Below are 21,506 nucleotides of genomic sequence, written 5' to 3'. Positions count from 1 at the left end.
AATTTCTACAGCTGTCCATTCAGTTCATTCCCCCAAATAGGAAACAATATCCCACATAGAGCAATGAGAAATCAGAAAAAAATAATCTTTTTTTTCAGTGGTATAAAACATGCTTTGCTGCTTGCTGTAGCTGTGTGATTCCTAGAATATCACGGGAGAACTAAGAAGCTTGGAAGAGGCCATACATTGTATTCAATATCCCACTTGAAGGTCTAAGGGCTGGGTCCCCCTTCTTGCTAGCTCTTGCTTTCAATTGCTAGTGCTTTTTGCTGAAGGCTTACTCTACTCTTGCCAGTGTATTTCTTTGGGACATCACTTCTATGTCTGTCACTAGCTCATTCCAAAGCAGAATGCTAAACTGCTGGTGTTTCTGCTGCCCTTCCTGCATTAGTAGTAGCATCTTTCCCTGGGCTGCTCTGCCAAGGCTTCCAGAGGCTTCTGGTCAGCCACCCTCCTGGAAGCTGGGTCTGGCCCAGCCTCTAGACTAGCTGTGGTGTCACCAAGCATGAAGCAGAATTGGCCACCATGGTCTTGAGAGTAAGTCAAGAACAGAAACAGGACCTCAAGTGTGTGGATGCAGTTATGGGTATTGTGAAAGGAAAACTAAAGTGTCCCTGGTAAAAAAAGGGCTATGGAATGTTTGAGTCACCTGAAGCAAAATGATGTCCTGTTGTCATCCTCAAGACACTGCACTGAGCTTGGTCTGCCCTAGCTGTTTTGATCCAGTAGTTAAGGGAAAAAAACAAACCCAAGGCTGCTTACTGAACTGAAAACAAGTAGCGTATTTTAGTGCTGTTTAGCCTCAAGACAGTTGTGCAGGAGTCTCAGCCCTAGCCAGCAGCAGGATTATTTTCTGTTCCTCCACTTGACTCAGCCAAACTGTGCTACTGATAGAGCAAAGGCTCCTGCTGGTCACATTTGTACAGCTCACCGATGAGCTCATTGAAGTAGAATCTGGAAAGACACTTTGCCTACAGTATTTTATTCCTGCTGAGACAAAGAAAGAAAAAAAAAATGTAGGTGAAACATGTAGGGGATTGCTATTCTGTAGGTACCTGAAAGGGAACTACATTTGAGGTATAAAACCCAGGGTACCAGCTGTCTTAATACAATGAAATCCCTAACACTTGAAAGAACTAGTTCTAAGACTTAACAGTTTCCAGATATTCAAGTTACAACATACATACTGTCATGTAGCAGCTATTTCCAGGAAGAAAAACCGAGTTCCCTTCGTGACACTTTTGCTTCAAAGCATTATGAAAAGCGTAAGCTCTGTCCCAAGCCAGATGGTAGAACGAGACTAAACTACCACACTAGAGGTTAAATCTGGACCTGTCTTCTCAGCACATTTTCTGAAAGAAGTTTTTTGCTAAGATTTTTCTGTGAATAGCTGTCTAAAAAGAAGGGGGTGGTGTCTTTAAACCAACATCTGGTCTAAGAAAAGAGGCAATGAACAATTTTGTAATTATATTGGAAATGCTTCATCTACAATAATTAGAACATTCATACAGAATTTTCAAGAGTCAGCTTAAAATAATGCACACAATACATTAATTTCAGAACATCCTAGATGCATCAGTTGGTTGTATTCACTGACAGCAAGTTTCTCTCCTCTGCAGGTTCACATATGCCCACCAGCAGGGCTGGTACTGCTTTCCACGACACACCACTGAGGGGTATCTGATTTTGGTAATCAAGGTGGAAGTCAAGCTTCACATGCCAGCAGGCTGACAAATTCCAAACCGCGTGTGTGCTGATAAAGCCTGGAGGTTTCTACTCATGCGCGGTAGCGAAGGAAGGTCCTGCAGCAGCCAAGCAACCACTGGCTCTATAGGCAGTATGGTGCAGGACAACAGCCAAACAGTAGTCAGCGATGAACCAAAGCAAGCTTCACATCTAGCTCCAGGGTCAGGACCAAAGCTGGCAGAAGAAGGGACTATTTGACCTTAAGTGTAGTAGCTTCAGAGAGCTTGTGGATCGCATGACTTTAATGGGCCTGTGAAGATTGACCACATCCTTGTCAGCTTCACATTATTATGTGGTTGCATTACAGCCAGTCCCTATTTAACAAACACCAGTACAAGCCCAAAACATTACATGTTATCCTAACTGGTACAAAATTTAACTATATCTTACCATGAATTATAAGTACTTGTGCATATAACAGAGTATAAGATCTAGAATTCCTAAAAAGAACACCACAGAATCTTAGTCTAAGCCTGGGCAATTGCACATACAGGAATTACAAGGCTTGGAATAAAAGACAAGCAGGTAAGGGAGTTTTCTTGACCAAGAGGCAGGGGTGAAGTGCAATCAACTTCATTTGAGTTTGCATCCTGGAGCTTTATAGAAATTGCAAAGTCAGTTTGATTACTTAGTTTATTTCTTTATGCTTTTAGAAACAACTATGGCTGGATAGAACAACAAATAGCAGGAAGTGAGGGTGAACTGCTTGTAGTCCTTCACTCATCCACTAATGCATACAAAACAAGCATCACAAGTTATTCACTGGCCCATTTATGATGTCTGACATTGAACACCGCCTCTAGGGTGATGCTCATCATCTTCATAGACTTCTCCATTATAGTGGTGTTTTCTTTTTTGAGATGGATCAAAGTCCACTAAATCCACTTGTTCCATTTCCTCAGTTTCTTCTATTTCCTGCCTTGTAGGTAGCAGCTTTTCAAGTAAGGACAGCTTATCTGAGGAGAGGAAGCCACTCTCTGGGAAGTTCACCTGAAATCATCAAGAACTGGGGTTACTCAAGTGTCCCTGAATTGGCCTTTTTCCATCCCACTACAGGTCAAACATCTGCCAAAGTCAGCTGCATCGTCACAGATGACTTAAACCCAGCGCTTAAAAAAATTTATCTACATCACCAGGCTATTTTTTAATGCCTGCAAGAAGTTAGCTTCTAACTCTGGCCACTTAACCAAGTCTTATCCAACACTTCTTCTGACTCAGGCTGCCCTCTGGAATCATCCTAGAAGCAAAGTACCTGATATATCAACATTAGATATATGGTTGAATCTCCTATAAACCTGTAGCAGACAGCCTGCTGCCACAGCTCCCAGCATTAGCATCTCTCCAGAGAAGAGGTCAGCTCATTTTCCAGCCTACTCCTTTGCTCCAGCACAAGGAAAGTTACTAATCCATCCTTCCTACAGGATGACAGAAACTAAAGAACATGCCAAGCAAGTGGAAATTCACCAAGTATCCAAAGAAATTCTTCTGGCACTTAATGTACTCTCAGCACAGAGCATTCCGGAAGTTTTCTCTTTGTTCTGAACTGTTGTTCTCTTTGTTCTGTTTGATGAATTACATGTTCTCACCATTGTCAAAAACAAATACCAAACCACGACATCTGACAACTGGTATCTCTTCTTGACTGAGGTAATGCTTAGAGGTTAAATTTTGGATTGCTATTCCATGCTGAACTGTGCCATGGAAGTAAGCTGATCCACTTACCCTGAATTCTATGATCAGACGTCCTTTCTCATATGGTCTGCGATAAATTGGCATACCTTCATTCAAGACACACTTAATAGCCCCATGCTTGACAACCTGGCCTAAAAAAAGAAAAAAAACAAAAAAACCCCGACGACCAAATAAATAAAGGAAGGGATCCATGCAGGCAACAGAAGCAGCTTTAATTTTAACTCCCTTCAATATTTACATAACCTTCTGCATTGTAGCTGAACAGCTACACCAATATATACTAGTCTAATAGGGACTTACTGCCTGGTAACTTCTGAGTAGGAAAGCAGGTTTACGTCTACATTACATTCTTGTAACCTTGTTATGCTTCCTTTGGGAAGCATACTTACAAATTTATTAAGTGCTCCATCAGTTCCAAGGCTGAAAAAGTGGTTTTCAGAGACCCACGGCCTTCAATTCTCATGAGGTATCCTCAGGATACAAGTATGTCCATGAGGTAAGGTCTGTTACTATATCACGCAAAGAGAAAGTTACTGCTGGCTGCTATTCAAAAACCCTTTTATGTTTAAAGATTTGTACTGCAAAGACTAGGGAAAAAAGCTTGATACCAGCACACATCCATTGTACATCAAGATGGGATGCTTCTGTTCCTTTAAACTTGCAGCTTGCATTCACTGTATGCTTGGAATTTTAGCAGAAAGCAAATCAACACTTACCAGGATGGGAGGTAATAATAATAGTTCTATTATCCAGCGTTGTGATAGGCTTTTGAAAGCCACATAGTGCTTCAACCAGTTGAATATCCATAGACATAAGAAGGTCTTCATCTCGTCTAAGGTAGAACCAATCAAAAACAGTCACAGAGAGGGAGAAGCAGTGAAAGGATCATACTCAACTTCATGATTCAACTTGGCAAGGACAATAAAGCTGTAATTTTAATAGAATTTTTAATTGAAGCAGCACCTCAAGCCAGCAATTACAGGAATGATACCCACGCTGAGAGCCATTCCTGATCAAGTCTAGCTATCCAAAGTGTAGAAGTGTTTACTGAAAATAAATAAATACAGAAAGGCTCAATTGCATTCAGTTTCACTTCACCGCCCCCTTCCCAATTCCAGGAAGAAGTTCTCTCTCAGCCTCCTAAACATTGCAACTGGGACAATTAATCCCTTCCTTTATGTAGATTAATACTTTTAAGTGCATCAGCTAGCTCTACATTATTCTTTTACACTTGCTTTCTGAACATCTGGTACTAGGGAAGTTTGAACAGGTGATTGCCACTCTGGGTTATGATGAAAGTACCTTCTAGAAAGCACCAAGAAGTATCTGGAAGAGATAACGTAATTGTTTTTAATTGCTTATTCTGACTTCAATATGGCAGTGCTAGTGATGTCTGCATGCACTGCAGGTTCAAGGGCTACAAAATCCTCCAGCCTATTCAAAGAACTTAGTTATTTCACTCATCCTGTTTTAAAAGGTCTCTGGAAGGAGCCTTGCCCAAAAAGTTAATTTTAGACTCTGACAGGAGAGGGAACATTCCACTTGTCCCAGAAGCAGCATGACCTCAGCATAACCCCACAAGACCACTAATATCAAGGGTTATCTAAGGACACTAGAACTGAAGGCAGTGGGCAGAAAGACAGACAAAAATAAGCCAGCAGACTTGCGACTTCAAGTCCCAGGTAACCATGCAAACAGTTTGGCCCAGACTGTCCCTTTGGCATAGCCAATTCAGTATCTGGTTTCACTGGAAGTTAAGAAAAAAATCAGCTGAGTAAGCTTATCCAAAGTGAACAGAACGGATTCTTAACCTGTGAGCTCAGTGTTCTTTGGCATAGAGTTCCGGCACCAACTGCCAGAGCTCAGCACCATACGGGACAGTCAGGCAGACCAGCTGCAGGTTTCCCAAGAAGCTTTGACTCACCGTTCCTATTTACAAGTACAATGTCAGTGGCTGGTGTTGACACAAATGCTTTTTCTAAATCTATTGATTCCCTTGTTACTGCTCTGAACAGAAGCAGTGAAACACCAAGTGCAACACATTTCTGCAAGATGACCAGTGTTGCTTTTAATTGGACCAAAATGTACTGGACAGACTCATTCCACAAACAGTAACTTGAAACAAGGAGACTTGCAACACCAGGCAGTACTGTCCGGTAACATGAAACACTTGAGGCATGGTCAATGATCTTGAGTCACTTTTGCTTTTGCAAGAAAGAACACACAGGACTCATTACCCTGCCCAGGGCACTCAGGCAGGAAATGAAGTGTGGGAAACCACCTTCGGTCAGAAGGGTGCATGCTATATTCAGTAAGTTTGTCATAAATAAGATCCCTGAGGAAAAGCGAACACACCTGAAGTTTACTGTGCCTTGAAGCCAAGTGGGCAATGAACAGCTGCCTACACTAAATGGTAATTTTCTGAGGTAAATGATGAAATGCTATTCTAGAAAGAGCAAGGAAATAATCACAAATATTCACATCTATTAAACAAAATCTCAACATTTTAAGAGTTCTTAAAATTCAAGATTTGTAAACTCTTAATAACTGTAGCTGGTTTTGTTTGCCTTCCACCCGCTTCCACTGCCAATGCTCACATAAGGATACCTCATGCTGCTAGAACGCAAGTGGCTGTGACTAGTTGCACCAGGATTCCTGCACACCTCAATGCTCCTTTGGCCACCCAAACAAACTCACAGGTGAGTTCCAGCCACATGATCCTATCTACTGATATTTCCAGTAGATAAAAGGTGAGTGGCAACCAAGGAATCATGTGGACTAGCAACTTGGGAGTTAACATGAAGGACTTCCAGAGTTTTTACCTTGTAAATACAGAGTGGTCTTTTTGATCCAAGACAATAATAATGTCCCCTGGCTCTAGTCCTGGCTCTTGGTCCCCTTCACCATGGAATGTTATTTTCTGACCATCCTTCATTCCTATTGCAGAAAAGAAAGAAACAAACAAATGTTTTTCATTTTTTTAAGTGAAAAGCAGCAGTAAAAAATATTTTTATAGGCACAAGCTGGTATCAGAAGATCTCTGGATCTTTAAATTAGAACATCACAAACTCTGCTTCAAGCATTCATAATTTTTTTTTAATCCACTCACATGTTCAACAGATTTTAGTTGTGCCAGCCTGAACTATGTCTCAAGATCATTAAGCTTAACTGCAGTGCAAAACAGCCATCTGCCAGGATAAAGTCCTTAAGGAAAACATTATCAAAACAGCTTTCATTATATGCACAAGCACTAAAAAGAAAACAAAAACACTGCATACAAAACACATTTTGAGAGCAAGTGACCAATCAGCTTCTTCAGTTTGAAAATATATGTGGCAGAGCTACTTATGAAACATGATCTAGTGCCTGCTGAGTGCAAGAGTACTTTCCCTAGGACTGTAATCATCACGTAAGAAACCCAGTTCACCCCCCCTAAAGTCTCTCTACCAAAAATTCTAGCTGCCTCACACTAGCTTACAGTCTGTTTTTCTATAAGGAAGGGAAACAAAACTCTTCAGTGATTTCCCTGTTTAAAATGTCAGTAATATATCCCTACTAGCCATCATATTTAATGTTACTGTAGGATTTTCTCTGTTAAAAACAAATTCAGGCATTGCATAAAGTGTGCTTACACATACAACAGTTGCAGGTGATAATCAGGCACAAGTCTGTAGAAGTCATGTGCTTGTCAGCTTGCTCTGCCTTACAAGATGCACTACTCCAGAGACTTCTCCCACCAGCTGTTGAGCAGCCTCCTCAACAGAGATGCATTTGTCACTGAACGCTACTGCGCTCTCCCATCACTGTGCGGGTTTGTGTTATCGAGTTGTATTTTGCCAGGCAAAGAGTACCTGCACTGAGCAGCACTGTCAGGGTTGCGTAGCAAACAGTTCTAAGCATGAGAGGCTTAGCACTGTCTCTGCACCCTATTACTATAGCAGACCTGGTTCCCCTTCACACTGAAACACAGTAGAAGTGATCGGAGTCTGCAGGGTTTCCCTACAGGCAGGGAAAACTCATTAGGCAAGCTGAGCCTACAAGTGATGAGCTTTATTTTAGTCAGTCCAGCTACCTGAGCAAGACTTGCGCCTATGAGGTTGTTAAAAAATAATTCACCGCTTACAATACTGCAGGTTTCAGAATTCATTCTTAGTTATGTGCACACGTATTAGATGCAAACAATCAACCTTCCCTAAAACCAAGTCTCCTACTTTCAAAGGCAGCAACAGGCAATTTTACTGTATATGTATTCAGCAGTGTTACTCACCAAATCAACACCATGCATTTGCTAAAGCTTCTCTTTTAGTGCTGTAAAGTCAGTCAGTACATCCGAGTTCAACACTTCATCTTAGTAAGACACCTCACCTTTGTCAATGTGAACTTCTAGTATCTTCTTCTCTCTAACAATTTTTCTGCCAGTGCAGCTCTTACACCGGTCCTTGGGGCTGATACGCTCCCCATGCCCCTGACACTCCATACACACGGACTGGATTTGTTGCACCATTCCTGGCCCGATCTGGTGAATTCTGATCTGCATGCCTGTTCCTCTGCAATTAGGACAGCATTCTACTGCGCCTTTCTTACCACCACGACCTGATGAGAATGAAAATTGGAGATAGACGGTTATGCGCTGCCAGAAAGAACCCGAAAGCTTTAGAAGCAACTGGTGTTTAGTTTCAATTTCACAGTTACCTTCACATTTGTCACATATGACATTCTTCTGCAGTGCAAGTTTCCTCGTTGCACCATTGTACATATCTTCTAAACTTACTGACAACTGATGGACCACATTTTTGCCTGTAAAAGAAAACAGATATTTACTCACGTCTGAAAGCTTGGCCTCCAAGTAATAGTAAACTTCCCATGTTGCTATGCTCAAGTCATGATAAACCAAGTCTATGAGCTCTAACATCCTGTTTTAGTATAGCTTTATCTTGTTCTGCTATCAGTCAATAGCTAACAGCAATTCCTATCTGATGTCAAATTAAGTAATAATTCTAATGGCTTTGTCAGTAACATTTCTGTCTTAGAGTAAGTCAGAGACTCTATGAAAGCACAAATAATAACGGAAACAAAATATGTAGAACCTTAGACATTTAAGTTCTATAATGCAGGACTTCAGTTTTTACAAAATGACTGAACGCGTCTCCTACAAGGAAGTGGGAGACGCTGTCTAGAGCCAGCAGAGTACTTTTTTTTCTCATCAGGGGACTTTCTGGAAACTGAATTGAGTAATTAAATTTTCACTCAGGAATTAATTAGAACTTTAGCTACCGCAGGCTTAATTTTGTGAAGGATACCAGGTTCTGGCTTCCTAGGAATACTTTGATACAATGCTGTAACATTTTGATACAAACCCTTTTTTCTTCCCTTTGTCACCAGGTCTACACTAAAAAGTGATAGGCTCAGCACTACTCTTAACCAGTTTAACACTAGAGCCTTTTCCAGCATGATTGATCTGGACTTGTAATATCTGAACAGCATTTTACTGCAGCTTCAACTCAATTCCCCTGAACAGCACAGGGATTTTACAGACTGAATTTGATTTGGCTATCTTATTTAGATATTGTTACTTGCAACTAAAGCCCACGTTCACATTTAGACACTACCCTTATGGTGGCTTAGTTGAAAAAACATTTTAAGGTATGTTACTGTTTCATTTCCTATTCAGTCTACCAGCAGCTGGGCTTATGCTCAGCTAAAGGCTTTCCAAACACGAAATCTGGTTAGCTATTAACATGAGACAATGCATAAGAGACCAGACTACGGCCGTATGAACCAAATGCCCTCCCCTGCCCGTTTCAGGCGCTAAGGGCTTGGGACAAAGTCTCCTCCGATTGTGAGATCAAGCCCGTAACTTCATTTTAAGGCTATTTAAAGTCTTACACCTACGGCAGTCTCCTCAGAGGCTCTGATGCCGTCTAGCACAGCGATCGCGCCGTAAAGTCTGGGAAAGTGTTGGAAGATGGCACGTTACCTCGTCTCTCTCTCTGCATCCTCCCACCGCCGCCAAAGAACATATCGAATATGTCCATGGGTGACCCGAAACCACCACCAGAGCCACCCTCTTTGATGGCCTGCTCCCCTCCTTTGTCGTACAGGTCCCTCTTCTTTGGGTCCGACAGTACTTCGTAAGCTTGGGAAATCTGCTTAAACTGCGGGAGACATACCCCGTGCCTCAGACAGCCGGGCCTTGGAACCTCGAGCGGCCCCCCGCCCCCGGCCACCCTCCCGCTCCCGCCAAGCCCTCCCCAGCCGCTCCCCTCGCCCTCCACGCCAGCCCTCCCCGGGGCAGCCGGCCCCGCAGCCCCGTCCCGTCCCGTCCCGTCCCGCCGCCGACCTTCTCGCCCTCATTGGGGTTCTTGTCAGGGTGGTACTTGAGCGCTAGTTTTCGGTAGGCCTTCTTCAGCTCCTCGGCGGAGGCGTTGGGCTTCACGCCCAGCACGTCGTAGTAGGTAGTCTCCTTCACCATGGCGGAGGGCGGCCCCTGAGCAGCGGGCGGTCCCGCACCCCGCGGCGGCTCCTCGCCCAGCGCCGATCCCGACTTTTCTGGAAAGTTCCGAGCCGGTCCCGCATCCGGGCGCTTTTGAGCCGGCACCGCTCCGCCCCGGAAGTCCTGCCCCGCCGCCCGCCGGGCTTTGGAGGACGGGCAGCCAATAGGGGCGGGAGGCGGAAGGCGGCTGGCCAATCAGCGCCGCCCCTCCGCGGCCCCGCTCACCCGCCCGCCGCCGCTCCCGGCGTGCACCGGTCGCGCAGAGCAGGGCGCATGCTCTGGGCGGGGGGGGGGGTGGGTGGCTCCCGCCCTGCCCCGCGCGGCGGGCAGAGGCGCTCGGCGGGCGCCAGGGCGCTCAGTGGCGTCTTCGGCCGCGCCGTCGCCAGAGGGGAGCAGCAGCAGCAGCCGGTGCCGCTGCTTCGCGTTACGGGTGTGTACCGGGCAGGCCCTACCCCCGGCACCTCCCGCGCCCAGCGCTGCCGGAGCGGGGCCGTTCCTTGCCCCGCTCCGCACCCCCCGCTCCCCCCCCACCCCGCCGTCGGTCTGGCGCGGCCGGGGCGGGGTTACCGCGCAGGCCTGGCGGCGGCGCGGCTCCGCACCACCGCGCATGCGCTGAGCTCCCGCTCCCGCCGCGGAGCGCACGGGCTCAGGGCGCCTGCGCCGGGCCGCGCGTCGGGCCTGCCGGTCACGGGGCGGGGGGTGCTACGTTGCAGCAGCCGATTGGCTGGGCCGGGGCCCGACGTTGCCATGGGGACAGGGCCCGGCTCCCCTGCAGGCCTGCGGCGCGGCCGGCCGGTAACTGCCGCCGTGCGGCCACGGGCAGGGGTCCGGCGGGGCTGGGGTGCTCCCGGCCGTCCCCGGGGGTCCCTCGCCTCTGCATCGGCCGTCTGGTGCTGGCGGTCGTTGCCGTGTGGCAGGCCCCCGCCCGGGTGGTGCGGCGTGGAGGCGGCGCCCTGAGGCGGGGTGTGTAGTCAGCGGTGGAGGGGGCCCATCCTGAGGAGCCGCAGGCCGACCGGGAGGCGCAGCCGGGTGGGCCTAACCGCACGTCTCACGTTTTTGAGTCTGTGACAGTTCTGGTGTTGCACTGGGAACAGAGGGTTGCTTTCCACCGGGATAAGCTCACCACAGAGCTAGGAGAAGGAGTGCAGAAGGCAAAAAACAATTTATAAGCCAATTGAGAAGCAGCAAGCAGGGGTAGGGTGTGGGATCTTTGTTGTCCGGGGTCAAATTTCTGTAAACTTGAGGGCCTGGTTTCGTAGCATGGTCCATCTGCAGACTGTTGCTGGATGAAGCTATCCCCCACTCTCACCCTCTCAGTCTTCTGCCGCTTTCTTTGTTTTGGTGGGTAAGTTAATGTCTCCAATCAACTCTGCTTCAGTGGGAAACAAATCACTTTTTTTGTGGGTAGGCTTTTCTGTTGGATGGCACTGTTGATCCTATATATGATCGCTGGATGTGACAGTGTGTGGTGATGTAGAAGAAGGTAAATAGGATTGCCCTTTCAACAGCAACTTGCTTGTAGATTATGCTAGTGTTAATGCTGTGCTTTGCCTTGAATTTCAGAAACATGAACCCAGTTAGCTGAAGGGAATCGGCTAACGAGTGGGCTGGCAGCAGAATCTCCTGGATCCTGTTCCACAGGAAGGTGACCCACTGGGAAGCTGCACGTTAGTAACATGCTGTTTGTTTTGCTCTATAGCATAGTGATGCGTGTGTGCTGGCTCGTGGGGAAGGAGAAATGCAGTCAGCGAATGAAACTGCCACACTTGGAAGCAGTGGTAATTGGGCGTGGCCCAGAGACTGGGATAACGGATAAGAAATGTTCACGGAAGCAAGGTAAGGCTTAGCTCAGATCCCTCTTTCTACATGGAGCAGCAGCCAAAGTAGTGAAGAGTGTGAGATACAAGTACAGCACTCATGCTTACCAGTAAACATCATTCTTCTGTTTGGTTAAATTACAGTGAAGCTACTGGACCAATGTTTTGGCCTAATTCATAAGCCTGCTTTGAGCACGGTCTAAATGGGAAATCACAGTTTTTCCTTGAAATCTAAGCAGGCTTTCCTTAGGCTTGCTTCTGCAGTCACTGGCTTATGGTCTGTCTTCTCGGCATGGTCCATAGCGTTGCCTGATTCTTGGAAGTCATCACATTTTTTTTTTATAAGCACCTATGGAGATCTCTGGGTCCTAAAAAATCAGAGGAGACACCTAGTAACAGGAAATTCATCTTCGTAAACTAAGGCATTGAGCCTTAGCACGAGTCCCCAGGCCTGCAGTCATGTTCCACTGCCTACGCTCTTGCTTTTGCTTCATCTCCCTAGTCTTTAGTCTTTCACCAACTGATTTTAAGTATGACTTGTTATTTTATAGATGCACTGAGAGAATATATAAAAATATCTGTGATCTATAAAATACCCCCCTTCACATCTTCCCTGCCTTATCTTTCTTCCCTCTGGACACAGTCCTGCTCCATGCCTTGTCACAGAGGGCTGGTGAGAATAGCAAGAACTTGTAGAAGACTTCCACAGGTTTCACCTTTATTCTGAAGTGATTTTTGATCCATGATGTGAAATATTCAGGTGTGACTCAGTGTATGAGCTGGTTCCGTTTTACCTGTGGTCCTGGAAACAGAGGACGAGGCAGAAGTATTCTTTGTGTACATTCACAGAGATCAACTTCAGAAGGCAGCAGATCTTAAAATACAGGAGTGTTTTCTGCAAGGGGTGGTTCAGCAGAGTGCTGGCCTTTTTGTTTGCGCTGTTTTGTGACACTTTGTTCTTTCTTTCCAGTTCAGTTAAAAGCAGACTGTAACAAGGGATATGTCACAGTTAAGCAGGTATGTTTTTAAATGGGTGTACAATATTTCTGATACTTATAGGGATGGTGGTTGTACTCAAACTCCGCAAATGCTGCAAGTGATGATGCTGATCACCGGGTCTGAAGGGCCTGAAGCTGTTTTATGACCAAGGAGAGCACAGCGAGTGGTCCTCAGAAGGGATCTGTCTTTTTCTTTTGTGTACCTCAATGGAAAGACTGCACTGTTCCTTCTGGATATGCTCCAGTCTCAGACAGCCCAACTTGCAGCACCAGGGAACACTGCTGTGAATCCTCAACCTGTTCTTCCAGGTGCTGTGTTTGGGAGATTGTAGAGTTCTTCCCCTAAGCTTGCTGATCTGCCTCCTGAGCCTTAAACTTCTAAAGCTGAGGCGGCTCTTCATTTAAGGTGAAATTGGTTGTTGTGTTAATGAGACTGGTCAGTTGTGGAAGGTTTTTATTTTGATGGCTGATAGGGCCAAAGGTGTGGTCACCTCTGGGAAGGGATGGGATGTGAGACAGCACTCAAGGCATTCTCATGTGGCTAACTGGATGGTTGTAGGCCTACTCTCTCGTACTTAAGAGGATCAGTATCCCTGAGATAATATGAAGGGAAAATTCTCGGGCTTCAGGTGCTGGGGCATGTATGTGCACCCGCAGCATCAGCATGGGTGGACAACACATCGATGTGTTCTGCCTACTGAGGAGTAACAGCTTCCGTCAAAACGCCTCCAGAGCTCAGTATGCACAGGGACCCCACCGGTATCTGGTGAATCTGGCAAAGCTCTCAGACAGCTGTTCACAGAAGTCAGCCTTAGCCACCATTTGAATACCGTGTTACTGGAATCTCAGGGATGGGAATACTTTCTGGTGGTGGGTGCTAGCATGTTTCTGCTGCCTGCTCTAGAGTTGCTGCCCAGGTGATTTGTGTGCGGCACAGGGTTCCAGTGATCAGTTGTTTGATAGCATGTTGCCCAGGGGATGTGATCTGTAGTTGACGTGAGTGAAACTGCGGCACTGTAGGCTGAGGAGATCCTGGCTGGAATCAGGTGGGTGCTTCATCGCAGTGAATACCAAGTGATGAGATGCACAGTACCATTTTGTGAAGCAGGCAGGTATCACGGTGACAAAGCTAAAGAAACACTCTGTGACAGAGTTTATCAGTCACAGGGAAGAGCTGGTTTCCTAGAGCTTGTTTTATGTATAAACATTAACCAAAAGCATTTTGCTGAAGTTGGAGACTCCTAATTTCCCTAGGGTCACCCTCATGATCAGGCAAAATCTGTCTATCAAGCAGTCACTGTAGGTTGCCCATGCCACTTTGTGTTACCAGTTATGCCTGAGACAGAGGAAAGTGTGTTGCTTTTCAATTATCAGCTACTTCAGGTAACTTCTCAGTCCTTAAAACACTGTTTTGAGGGGAAAATTATTTTAGAGTTGCGTAGAGCTGTAAATTGATGCAATGGGAGAGGCAGGTAAAAATTTGACCTTGCTGTCCTCATTTTCTGCTAGAACAGAATAAATAATAGAGTTGGTTTTGTGTAAGTGTAAGATGCAAAATGAAAATAAAAGCATTAAAATACAGATAGGCTGGTATATACTTTGTACAAGCTGAGATGGACAGAGAGATTTAGCCTCTTGAAGGAACAGGCAAGCATCACTGTGTTTGAACAGAGTCTTCTGTGAGTTGGAGAAGGGTTATCACGTTTGGCTTGGGAAAGAAAAAAATGGAGCAAGGAGCTGATCCCTGTGTGTTGATGGGACAGCATTTGGTAGAAACAGAAAACAAAATGTATTAAAAAGGAGAAGAAAGAGAAAGTGAAATAGTTTGAAAACAGGAAACTTTCTGAAGATGATTGGACTGAAATAATTTGTTAAAACTACTGTTACTCTTCAGAAATAATTGTTACTAAGGCTGTTATTTTAACAGTTGTTAATTTTTGTGAGCGAAGTGCAGCATAGGTCTTGCTGTAACTCTGCAGCCAGCTGCTACAGAACTGTGGGGTCCCTGTGACACCGTGCCCCTGCGGGTTGTGTGCTGGCAGCTGTGATTGCCAGACTGGGCCGTAGAGAGGTGTCTCCAGCGTTAGGCTTCCCTGGTCCTCTAGAGTGGGTCGCTGTGAGGAGGTGGTGCAGTGAATACAAAATGCATTTGCTTTCCATGATAGTGATATTCCAGGACAACGGAGCGGTAGTTGGCAATTCCAGTTACACCATTTGCTATTTTTTTTTCCCTTTTTCTCCCTACCAAAGATAGGAGTCAACCCAACGAGTGTTGATCTCGTGAATATTGGCAAGGATGAAGAGGTGAAAATGAAGCCAGGCCAGGTTCTGCATGTTGTTAATAAACTTTACCCCTACATGGTGCAATTTGCTGAAGAGTCAGGGGAAACTGTTAGAAAAGCAGAAGAGAAAATACAAACGAACAAGACGCCATGGGAGGACTCCTGCGAGAATGATGATGTAGAGCTTGTGCCCAGAAAAACAATGAAGATGGAGGTGGTGGGTACACAAGGCAGTTCTGCAAATCCCAAGCTAAGCAATACTGGTGTTTCTCCACAGGAAGGAACTTCGAGCAAAAAGGCAAGTCTATTGGTATTACTGCTTGTGCTGTTTCTCCTGGGGTTGTCTCCTCCATCAGGGCTTTGGCCTTTTACTTTTGTGGGTACTACTGATGGGGAGGTGTCAGGTGAACACAGATCCTCAAGAGTATTCAGAGCATGTGAGCTGACATGCGCTGAGGCAAAGACTGCTCCTGACATCACCCAGTCCTGAGAAAGTTACCTGGGACCCAATCTAACCTGAGCTGGGGGGTGAGTGTGCGTGAAGGGGCTCGCTTGTAGCGAGCGAGGATTTAATCTCTGGTTCCTGCTGCAGTTTCTGCTAGAAGGACAGTCCACATGAGCTCAGTTTAGCTGCAGTCACACGAGGATACTGTGCTGGCTCTTGAGGTGAAATCTTCTGTGTTACGAGTAGAGCAATGGTTATCTAAAAGCTTACGCACAGTGAATGGAACAACTTGACCCTCTTTTTCTTTCTTTTAATTGCCTTTTTTCCACCCCCCCTTCTGCTTTGATCCTTCCTTATGAGAGAACCATGCTTACATTAATGAGTGTTACCAGCCAAAATCTTTTGAAAGGATGTTTTTAGCCCTGCTGATGTGGACAAAATAAAAGACTGCTTAGTACATCTTGAACTACAACAGCACAGTTGCTGGAGGAGGAGGCACAGAAATTAGACCCCTCAGGACAAAATGTCAGTCCCAGGTTGTGGTGGGTTGACCACTTATTTCATTTGTGAACTCAGGCCAGTTATATTAGGGCCAGATTTGTGGTGGTGTGAGCAGGGAGACAAGACGATTTACGCTATTTCTCTGTCAGCCCTATAATAATGTTTGAACATCTTCCTCTAAATATGATGATGATCATCATTGATAATGCCTGTGAAGTGATCTGAACACGTAAAACATTATCTATGTTGAAAAAAGTGCACTCTATTAGGTGTTCAGTAACCAAATTCAGAGGTATCTGCTAGTGTTGGCTTGATCTTTCTGTGCCTTGTTTTCTGTACAAGCCACTCCTTGCACAGTATCAAAAAATAAATATATCTAAGAGTAGGGCCACACACTGCAACCACTTCTTTGTTCTATCCGGAGCACCATGAGATAGGACAGTTAATGGACTTGTGCTTCCTTTGGCCCTTGTGATCCATGAAACACAGGGTCTTTTAGTAAAATAATGTCACCAGTAGTAATCAAGAACTGTGCCATGATATATGTATGCAAATTATTAAATTCAAACAGATCTAGAGCTCCCTGTTGTTAAATTTCCAACATTTGAAAGACTTATTTAAAAGTTTTGTTAAAAGTTTTCAAAAGTAGCTTTGTGTGGGCAGTTGGAGCAGGTGTGTTGGCATTTATAGAAAGGAAATAATTCAGCTGTCATTCAGTTGTTATTTTACTGTTGTATACTAATGAAAGTACTTAACTGAATGCTTTAAAACACATAATTGGATTCTTAATTCTCTTATAAATTGTTTTTTTTCCTTCTGTGCTTTAGGAACATTTAGGACACTGGAGTCAGGGTCTAAAGAGCTCCATGCAAGATCCAAAAATGCAGGTGAGAGCTGTACACTTGTACTTTACGGTAGTTCCTGTCTAACACCGTTAAATGAGCTTGCTTCCTTCCTTCTGCAGTTTACTTTAATGATGTAATTAACCAGTGGAGTACCTTTAACCAATGGAGTTCATTATCTTACGCATAAGGGCTGAATTGTACTTGCATCTCTCCCTGTAGTAGCATTAATTTGGGAATCTCTAGTATACTGATTCTGCAGAATGTCATTATCTTAATTATCTTCGAGCTCTCTACACTGTCATATTTGGCCAACAGATTTCAAAAAGGTTGTTGGGAGAGCAGGCGAGCAGTGCAGTTGCTTTGCTTCCTCAGGGAAACCAGCTAAAACGGCGGTGTCGTTTGAAGCCGAGCAAGTAGTGGAGGTTCCTGTTTTCCGGCAGCCAGCACTGCCCTGTTCCCAAGCATGGTGTGGTTTCCTGGTTTCCGGCAAACTGAACCACCACACCTCTGTGCCAGCTGACTGGATGCACCCTGGCTCCTCCTCCTCCTCCCGCTTCCTTTGTGCCAACAGGAATTTCCTGGGTGGTTTCTTCTGACCTTCTCCAGATGCACCTCCCTCCCTCTGCTTCCCTGTGGCTGCATAATGGTTTTGCTTGAGCTCTTTTTTTGTCGTCTGCTGCCTGCTTTTGGGGAGGTCGGACTCAAGACACAGAAATCTGACAAATGTCTTTTGTGGCTGCTGTGTATACACACTTCCTCATTACTGTATTCTGAGAGAGCCCCGAGAGAATCTTCCCTATCCATATACAGAACCTACTTTCATTTTATTTTTAAGTTATGGCAAATATATAGAAAACTCCTTCTCAAAATGAAGCTTTTTAGCTCAGCTCCAAAATAGGGAGAATGCTCTCCATCATTATTCCACTGTCTGGCAGAGGAAGGCCTGAAGCTTGGGTCCATTTAGCTTGGGTTTTGGCTGGCTGACTGCTGCGTGGCCATACATTAGAGATGTATTTTTCCCTTTGTACTTCTCAGCCAGAGTCTGTGTTCAGGAGGATGGATATCACAGACACCTGTGATACTTGGTTCTTGAAATCAGTGAATAATTTCAGTTGGAAAAGACCTTTGAAGGTCACCCAGTGATCACCCTCAGGCTGAAAATAATTTCCTTCATAACTAGTAAGAAGGTCCCTATTTCTCGATTGATTTTTTTTTTTTTTTTTTTTAATTCAAGTCTGAAGTGTTGAACTGCGTAGAGTTGTAGGAGAACTGGATGCCCATTCTCCTGGAAATGCCAGCAGTTTCAAATGAGTCTTTCTATGGGGAATGATAAAGCTGCTGAAATACTTGCTTACTTTTTAAACATGAAGCTTAATCTTCGTTCCTTAAGCGGAATTTCATATACCACTTACCAATGCTATATGAAAGACAGTGCTTTCTTCACCCAAAAGATAAGCTGGTTTTAAAACTGTTCTTTGAATGTTAGAACACAAATAACTGTTTGTGACTTAGTGTTAGCTTTATTAGTTGTGGTTCTGAACTAAATACACAGCCAATAGAACTCGTGCCTTTGCTTTTTAATCAAACATTAAATAAATGGCAATATTTGTTTCTTCTGAAAACACTTGATCGTGATCCCATTCCCACTGGCTGCATATGCAGACACTAATGTGTGTATATAAAAATATGACAGCATCAGCCAGTCTTGCTGCTGAAAGAATCAGTCCTGTGATTTGTGCGCTGATAAAATTTTAATTTTCCTTCCTGTAGAGCAAGACTGATCAGCTTTGTATATAAACATGTGAGAATAATTAGCAAAGATGACAAAGACATCATCCATCTCTCACCAAGAGACGCGCCACTAAGAGATCAGAGACACAGCACACAGTTTCTGCTTCAGAACCCAACCAGATTTTTATTGCCGGGGGCAGGTTGTCCCCCCTCTTCTCCATGTGCTTTGCTACTGTTTCTCTTCATCAGCTGCATCAAATTGTTGCGGAAGGCAAAACAAAATGAAAACGGGAAGAAAGGGCATGGTAGACAGGAATCTGTTCTCCTTTTTGTGAGCGGTCTTACAAAGTAGCACAGTGGGTAGCGTGAACTGACATAGCTTGAACTTGAATGTGTTTGTCTTTGTAACACTGGAGGAGGTCTGCAGCGCTGAGCGTACTATTTCTAGCACCTCTGAGACTTGGGTTTCGCTCCAGAAATCTGCCAAGTATCAGGCAGCCCAGTGCATTCCTACATGCTCTATATTGAGCACAGTGCCGTGATTTTTGTTTCAGTGACCGCAAAGCTTGAACGTAGCCTGGTGGAACCAGAGTTTCCCAAACCTCACTGTTATCTGAGTCCAGGTGATTTTCAGGAGAGTTCATATCCACCTGTAGTAATGGTTAACTTATTGCTATGTAAGAATAGAAAGCTTTTTCCTTAAAGTGTATAAAGAGGGATGCTGGAACATCTCTCTGTAGCTGCCTGGCACATGGTATGGAAGAGGGAGCATATCCTGGACCAGCTTAGTTCCAGCAGAAGTCCTCCTTGAAGTGGAATGCTGTGCTGCTTGACATTTCTCCCCATCTAGTAATCTTCCCTGGCTTTTTTCCTGGCAGTCCCATTTGCCCTGGCAACACGTACGTGTGCTTAGGGACTTCTGCAACCGCAATGGGACGCGCAGATGGATAACATCTCAATCCACTAAATATAGTGCTTATAGGAATAAGATATTTGACCTCCATTGCGTGAATAATCTAGTTATTTGTTTTGCAAGGTTTACAAAGATGAAAAGACTGTAGTCATCAAGGACAAATATCCCAAAGCACGTTACCACTGGCTTATCTTACCGTGGGACCCCATTTCAAGCCTGAAGGTGGTCACCAGGGACCATCTTGAGCTCCTGGAACATATGCATGCAGTTGGGCAAAAAGTGATCGAACAGTGCCCTGCCAGAGAGAGTCTGGAGTTCAGACTGGGTTACCACGCTATCCCCAGTATGAGGTGAGTCCTAGATGAGTCATCAGGTGGAGACCCTGTTCTTCCGGTTATACAGATTTGGGGCTAAATCCGTAACGTGATCTGGCATTGCTGAAGAACAACGTACCCTCCTAAACACTGCAGACAGTTTGGTGTCCAAGTCCTTTGGGTGCAGCTGTGCACGCGCTGCTGCGTACATGCCGATGGGCTGCGCAGGCGTCGTGGGCCGGGTGGGAAGTGCCTGTGGGCTCCCCTAGCAGAGGTCTGCAGCTGGGCTACGGTATGCCTGTGGTCCCATCCCAGCGAAAGAGGCAGCGCTGCCAATGGCCAAGTGCTAGGGCATCCCCCCTCCCAGCGCACCGATCCGGGATCAGAGGTGACTCTTAAGCCTGTCAAGTCCTGCCTGCTACTGAGCAAGGATTCAAATCTTGTGTGTAAATAAATCCAGATGTTACAGCGTCCAAATGCCTGCAGGTGTTGCAGTCAGTGTTCCTAAGTTGTCCTCCAGTTCTTGGATGAAATCGGGAGTCACTGATCAAGTCCCATTCAGGTGCTTTACAAAGCTTAAACCTTTGGTTTATTAAAACCACTGTTTCTGCCTTTTTGGAAACGAGCAGGAATGTAGACTGCAGCTAGGGGCCAGTGGAATACGCAGACTAGTGACCTTGACCGTTTAACTGAAGCGCTTGGCATGAGACAGCGCTTCCAGAACAGACTGGGTTTCCTCTGTCGCAGGGCTATGGGTTGAACATGATAACTGAGCCATAAGGCCAGCAGTCTGACTCTGCTGAATCATGTTTGCAACTGATACTACTGCAAAAGAACTTCAAGCATTAACATTATTCTTCTCTCTTATCTACATAATATATTTGTTTCAGTCAGCTACATTTGCATGTAATTAGCCAGGATTTTGATTCTCCGGCCCTGAAAACCAAAAAGCACTGGAACTCTTTTACTACAGACTACTTCTTAAACTCTCAAGGTAATGATTAGAAAAGGTATTTCATAACATGTAATCCTGCTTGTGTGTTCTGGCTTTGGGCTTTTTTCCTAAACAAATGTGTGAGCCATAAATTCTATTGTCATAAGTGAAAGGTTTTATGTAACTTCAGATATTGGGGAATAGCACTAAGTAAAAGTCAACTGAATTTTGTGACTGGTTTAAATTAGAATGCAGCGATGACGTGCTGTGCATGCAAAGCAGTGCGCAGAGATTCTGCAGTGTCACGTGTTTTGTGACGCTACATGGTCCCAATACCTCCTGTCTCTTATTTTATTTCAGATGTGATAGAGATGGTGAGAAGCAAGGGAAAAGTGATGGTGAAAGATCATGCTTCTGAACTTCTCAAATTGCCCCTCAGATGCCATTGTTGCAAACAACAGCTGTCCACTATCCCACAGTTAAAGGAACATCTCAGGAAACATTGGCCAAAATGACTTTGCAAAAAATCATCTTAGGACCTGTCTTCAGACTTCAGGCTACCGCAAAGACCTTGAAATGTCAGTGGGCATGTATGGTTTTTGTTAACTGGAATGACAAATGTAACGTGGGGAAAAGTAGCCTGGAAACAGCAGCATGCCAACTTTGTAATAGCTTCGACAAAAAAACAAAACAAACAAAAAAAACCCAACATAAAATAAAGTGACTTCTGAAATTGAAGGTGTGTTTGCAGCTGTGTTGTGGTACTGCTACACTAATCTGTATGTGAACCAAAGT

The 21,506-nt window shown here is 45.0% G+C and overlaps 2 protein-coding genes across 8 annotated transcripts; one reads left to right on the top strand and one right to left on the bottom strand.

The window, feature by feature from the left end:
• Positions 1–1,454: 1,454 nt before the first annotated feature.
• Positions 1,455–10,063, bottom strand: DNAJA1 (DnaJ heat shock protein family (Hsp40) member A1). Its single transcript, XM_087742080.1, has 8 exons — positions 9,779–10,063; positions 9,416–9,593; positions 8,131–8,235; positions 7,804–8,031; positions 6,261–6,375; positions 4,155–4,270; positions 3,469–3,569; positions 1,455–2,736 (listed from the first exon to the last, which is right to left on the bottom strand). Exons 1-8 carry the CDS (start codon positions 9,908–9,910, stop codon positions 2,518–2,520), a joined length of 1,194 nt encoding a protein of 397 aa, XP_087598206.1. The 5' UTR covers positions 9,911–10,063; the 3' UTR covers positions 1,455–2,517.
• A 147-nt stretch (positions 10,064–10,210) lies between these two features.
• On the top strand, positions 10,211–21,449 carry APTX (aprataxin). 7 transcript variants are annotated; one of them, XM_087742081.1, is made up of 8 exons: positions 10,211–10,361; positions 11,631–11,767; positions 12,719–12,765; positions 14,997–15,326; positions 16,802–16,861; positions 19,587–19,813; positions 20,668–20,771; positions 21,072–21,449. In XM_087742081.1, the coding sequence occupies exons 2-8, from the start codon at positions 11,638–11,640 to the stop codon at positions 21,224–21,226; spliced, it is 1,053 nt and encodes a 350-aa protein (XP_087598207.1). In that variant the 5' UTR covers positions 10,211–10,361; positions 11,631–11,637; the 3' UTR covers positions 21,227–21,449. The 7 variants fall into 7 exon arrangements, with proteins under 7 accessions (XP_087598207.1, XP_087598208.1, XP_087598209.1 ...); XM_087742082.1 differs by lacking the exon at positions 10,211–10,361 and adding an exon at positions 10,409–11,125; XM_087742083.1 differs by lacking the exon at positions 10,211–10,361 and adding an exon at positions 10,410–10,960.
• The last annotated feature ends 57 nt before the right edge of the window (positions 21,450–21,506 follow it).

This window comes from Nipponia nippon, unplaced genomic scaffold, assembly GCF_047370975.1.
Source record: "Nipponia nippon isolate SJK-2023a ecotype South Korea unplaced genomic scaffold, ASM4737097v1 scaffold_8, whole genome shotgun sequence".
Taxonomy (NCBI): Eukaryota; Metazoa; Chordata; class Aves; order Pelecaniformes; family Threskiornithidae; genus Nipponia; species Nipponia nippon.
The sequence above is the reverse complement of the archived record's forward strand: the minus strand, read 5'-3'. Positions and strand labels throughout refer to the sequence as shown.

Bases quoted from the DNA above. Each gene is read 5' to 3' on its own strand.
- DNAJA1 (XM_087742080.1), bottom strand. From the start codon at position 9,910: ATGGTGAAGGAGACTACCTACTACGACGTGCTGGGCGTGAAGCCCAAC. The intron at 3,570-4,154 runs GTAAGTGTTGAT...TTCTTTTTTTAG, and splicing joins TATTATTACCTCCCATCCTG to GCCAGGTTGTCAAGCATGGG. The intron at 2,737-3,468 runs GTAAGTGGATCA...TGATGATTTCAG, and splicing joins GTCTGATCATAGAATTCAGG to GTGAACTTCCCAGAGAGTGG.
- APTX (XM_009476377.2), top strand. From the start codon at position 11,218: ATGAAGCTATCCCCCACTCTCACCCTCTCAGTCTTCTGCCGCTTTCTT. The intron at 15,327-16,801 runs GCAAGTCTATTG...TCTGTGCTTTAG, and splicing joins AAGGAACTTCGAGCAAAAAG to GAACATTTAGGACACTGGAG. The intron at 16,862-19,586 runs GTGAGAGCTGTA...TTGTTTTGCAAG, and splicing joins TGCAAGATCCAAAAATGCAG to GTTTACAAAGATGAAAAGAC.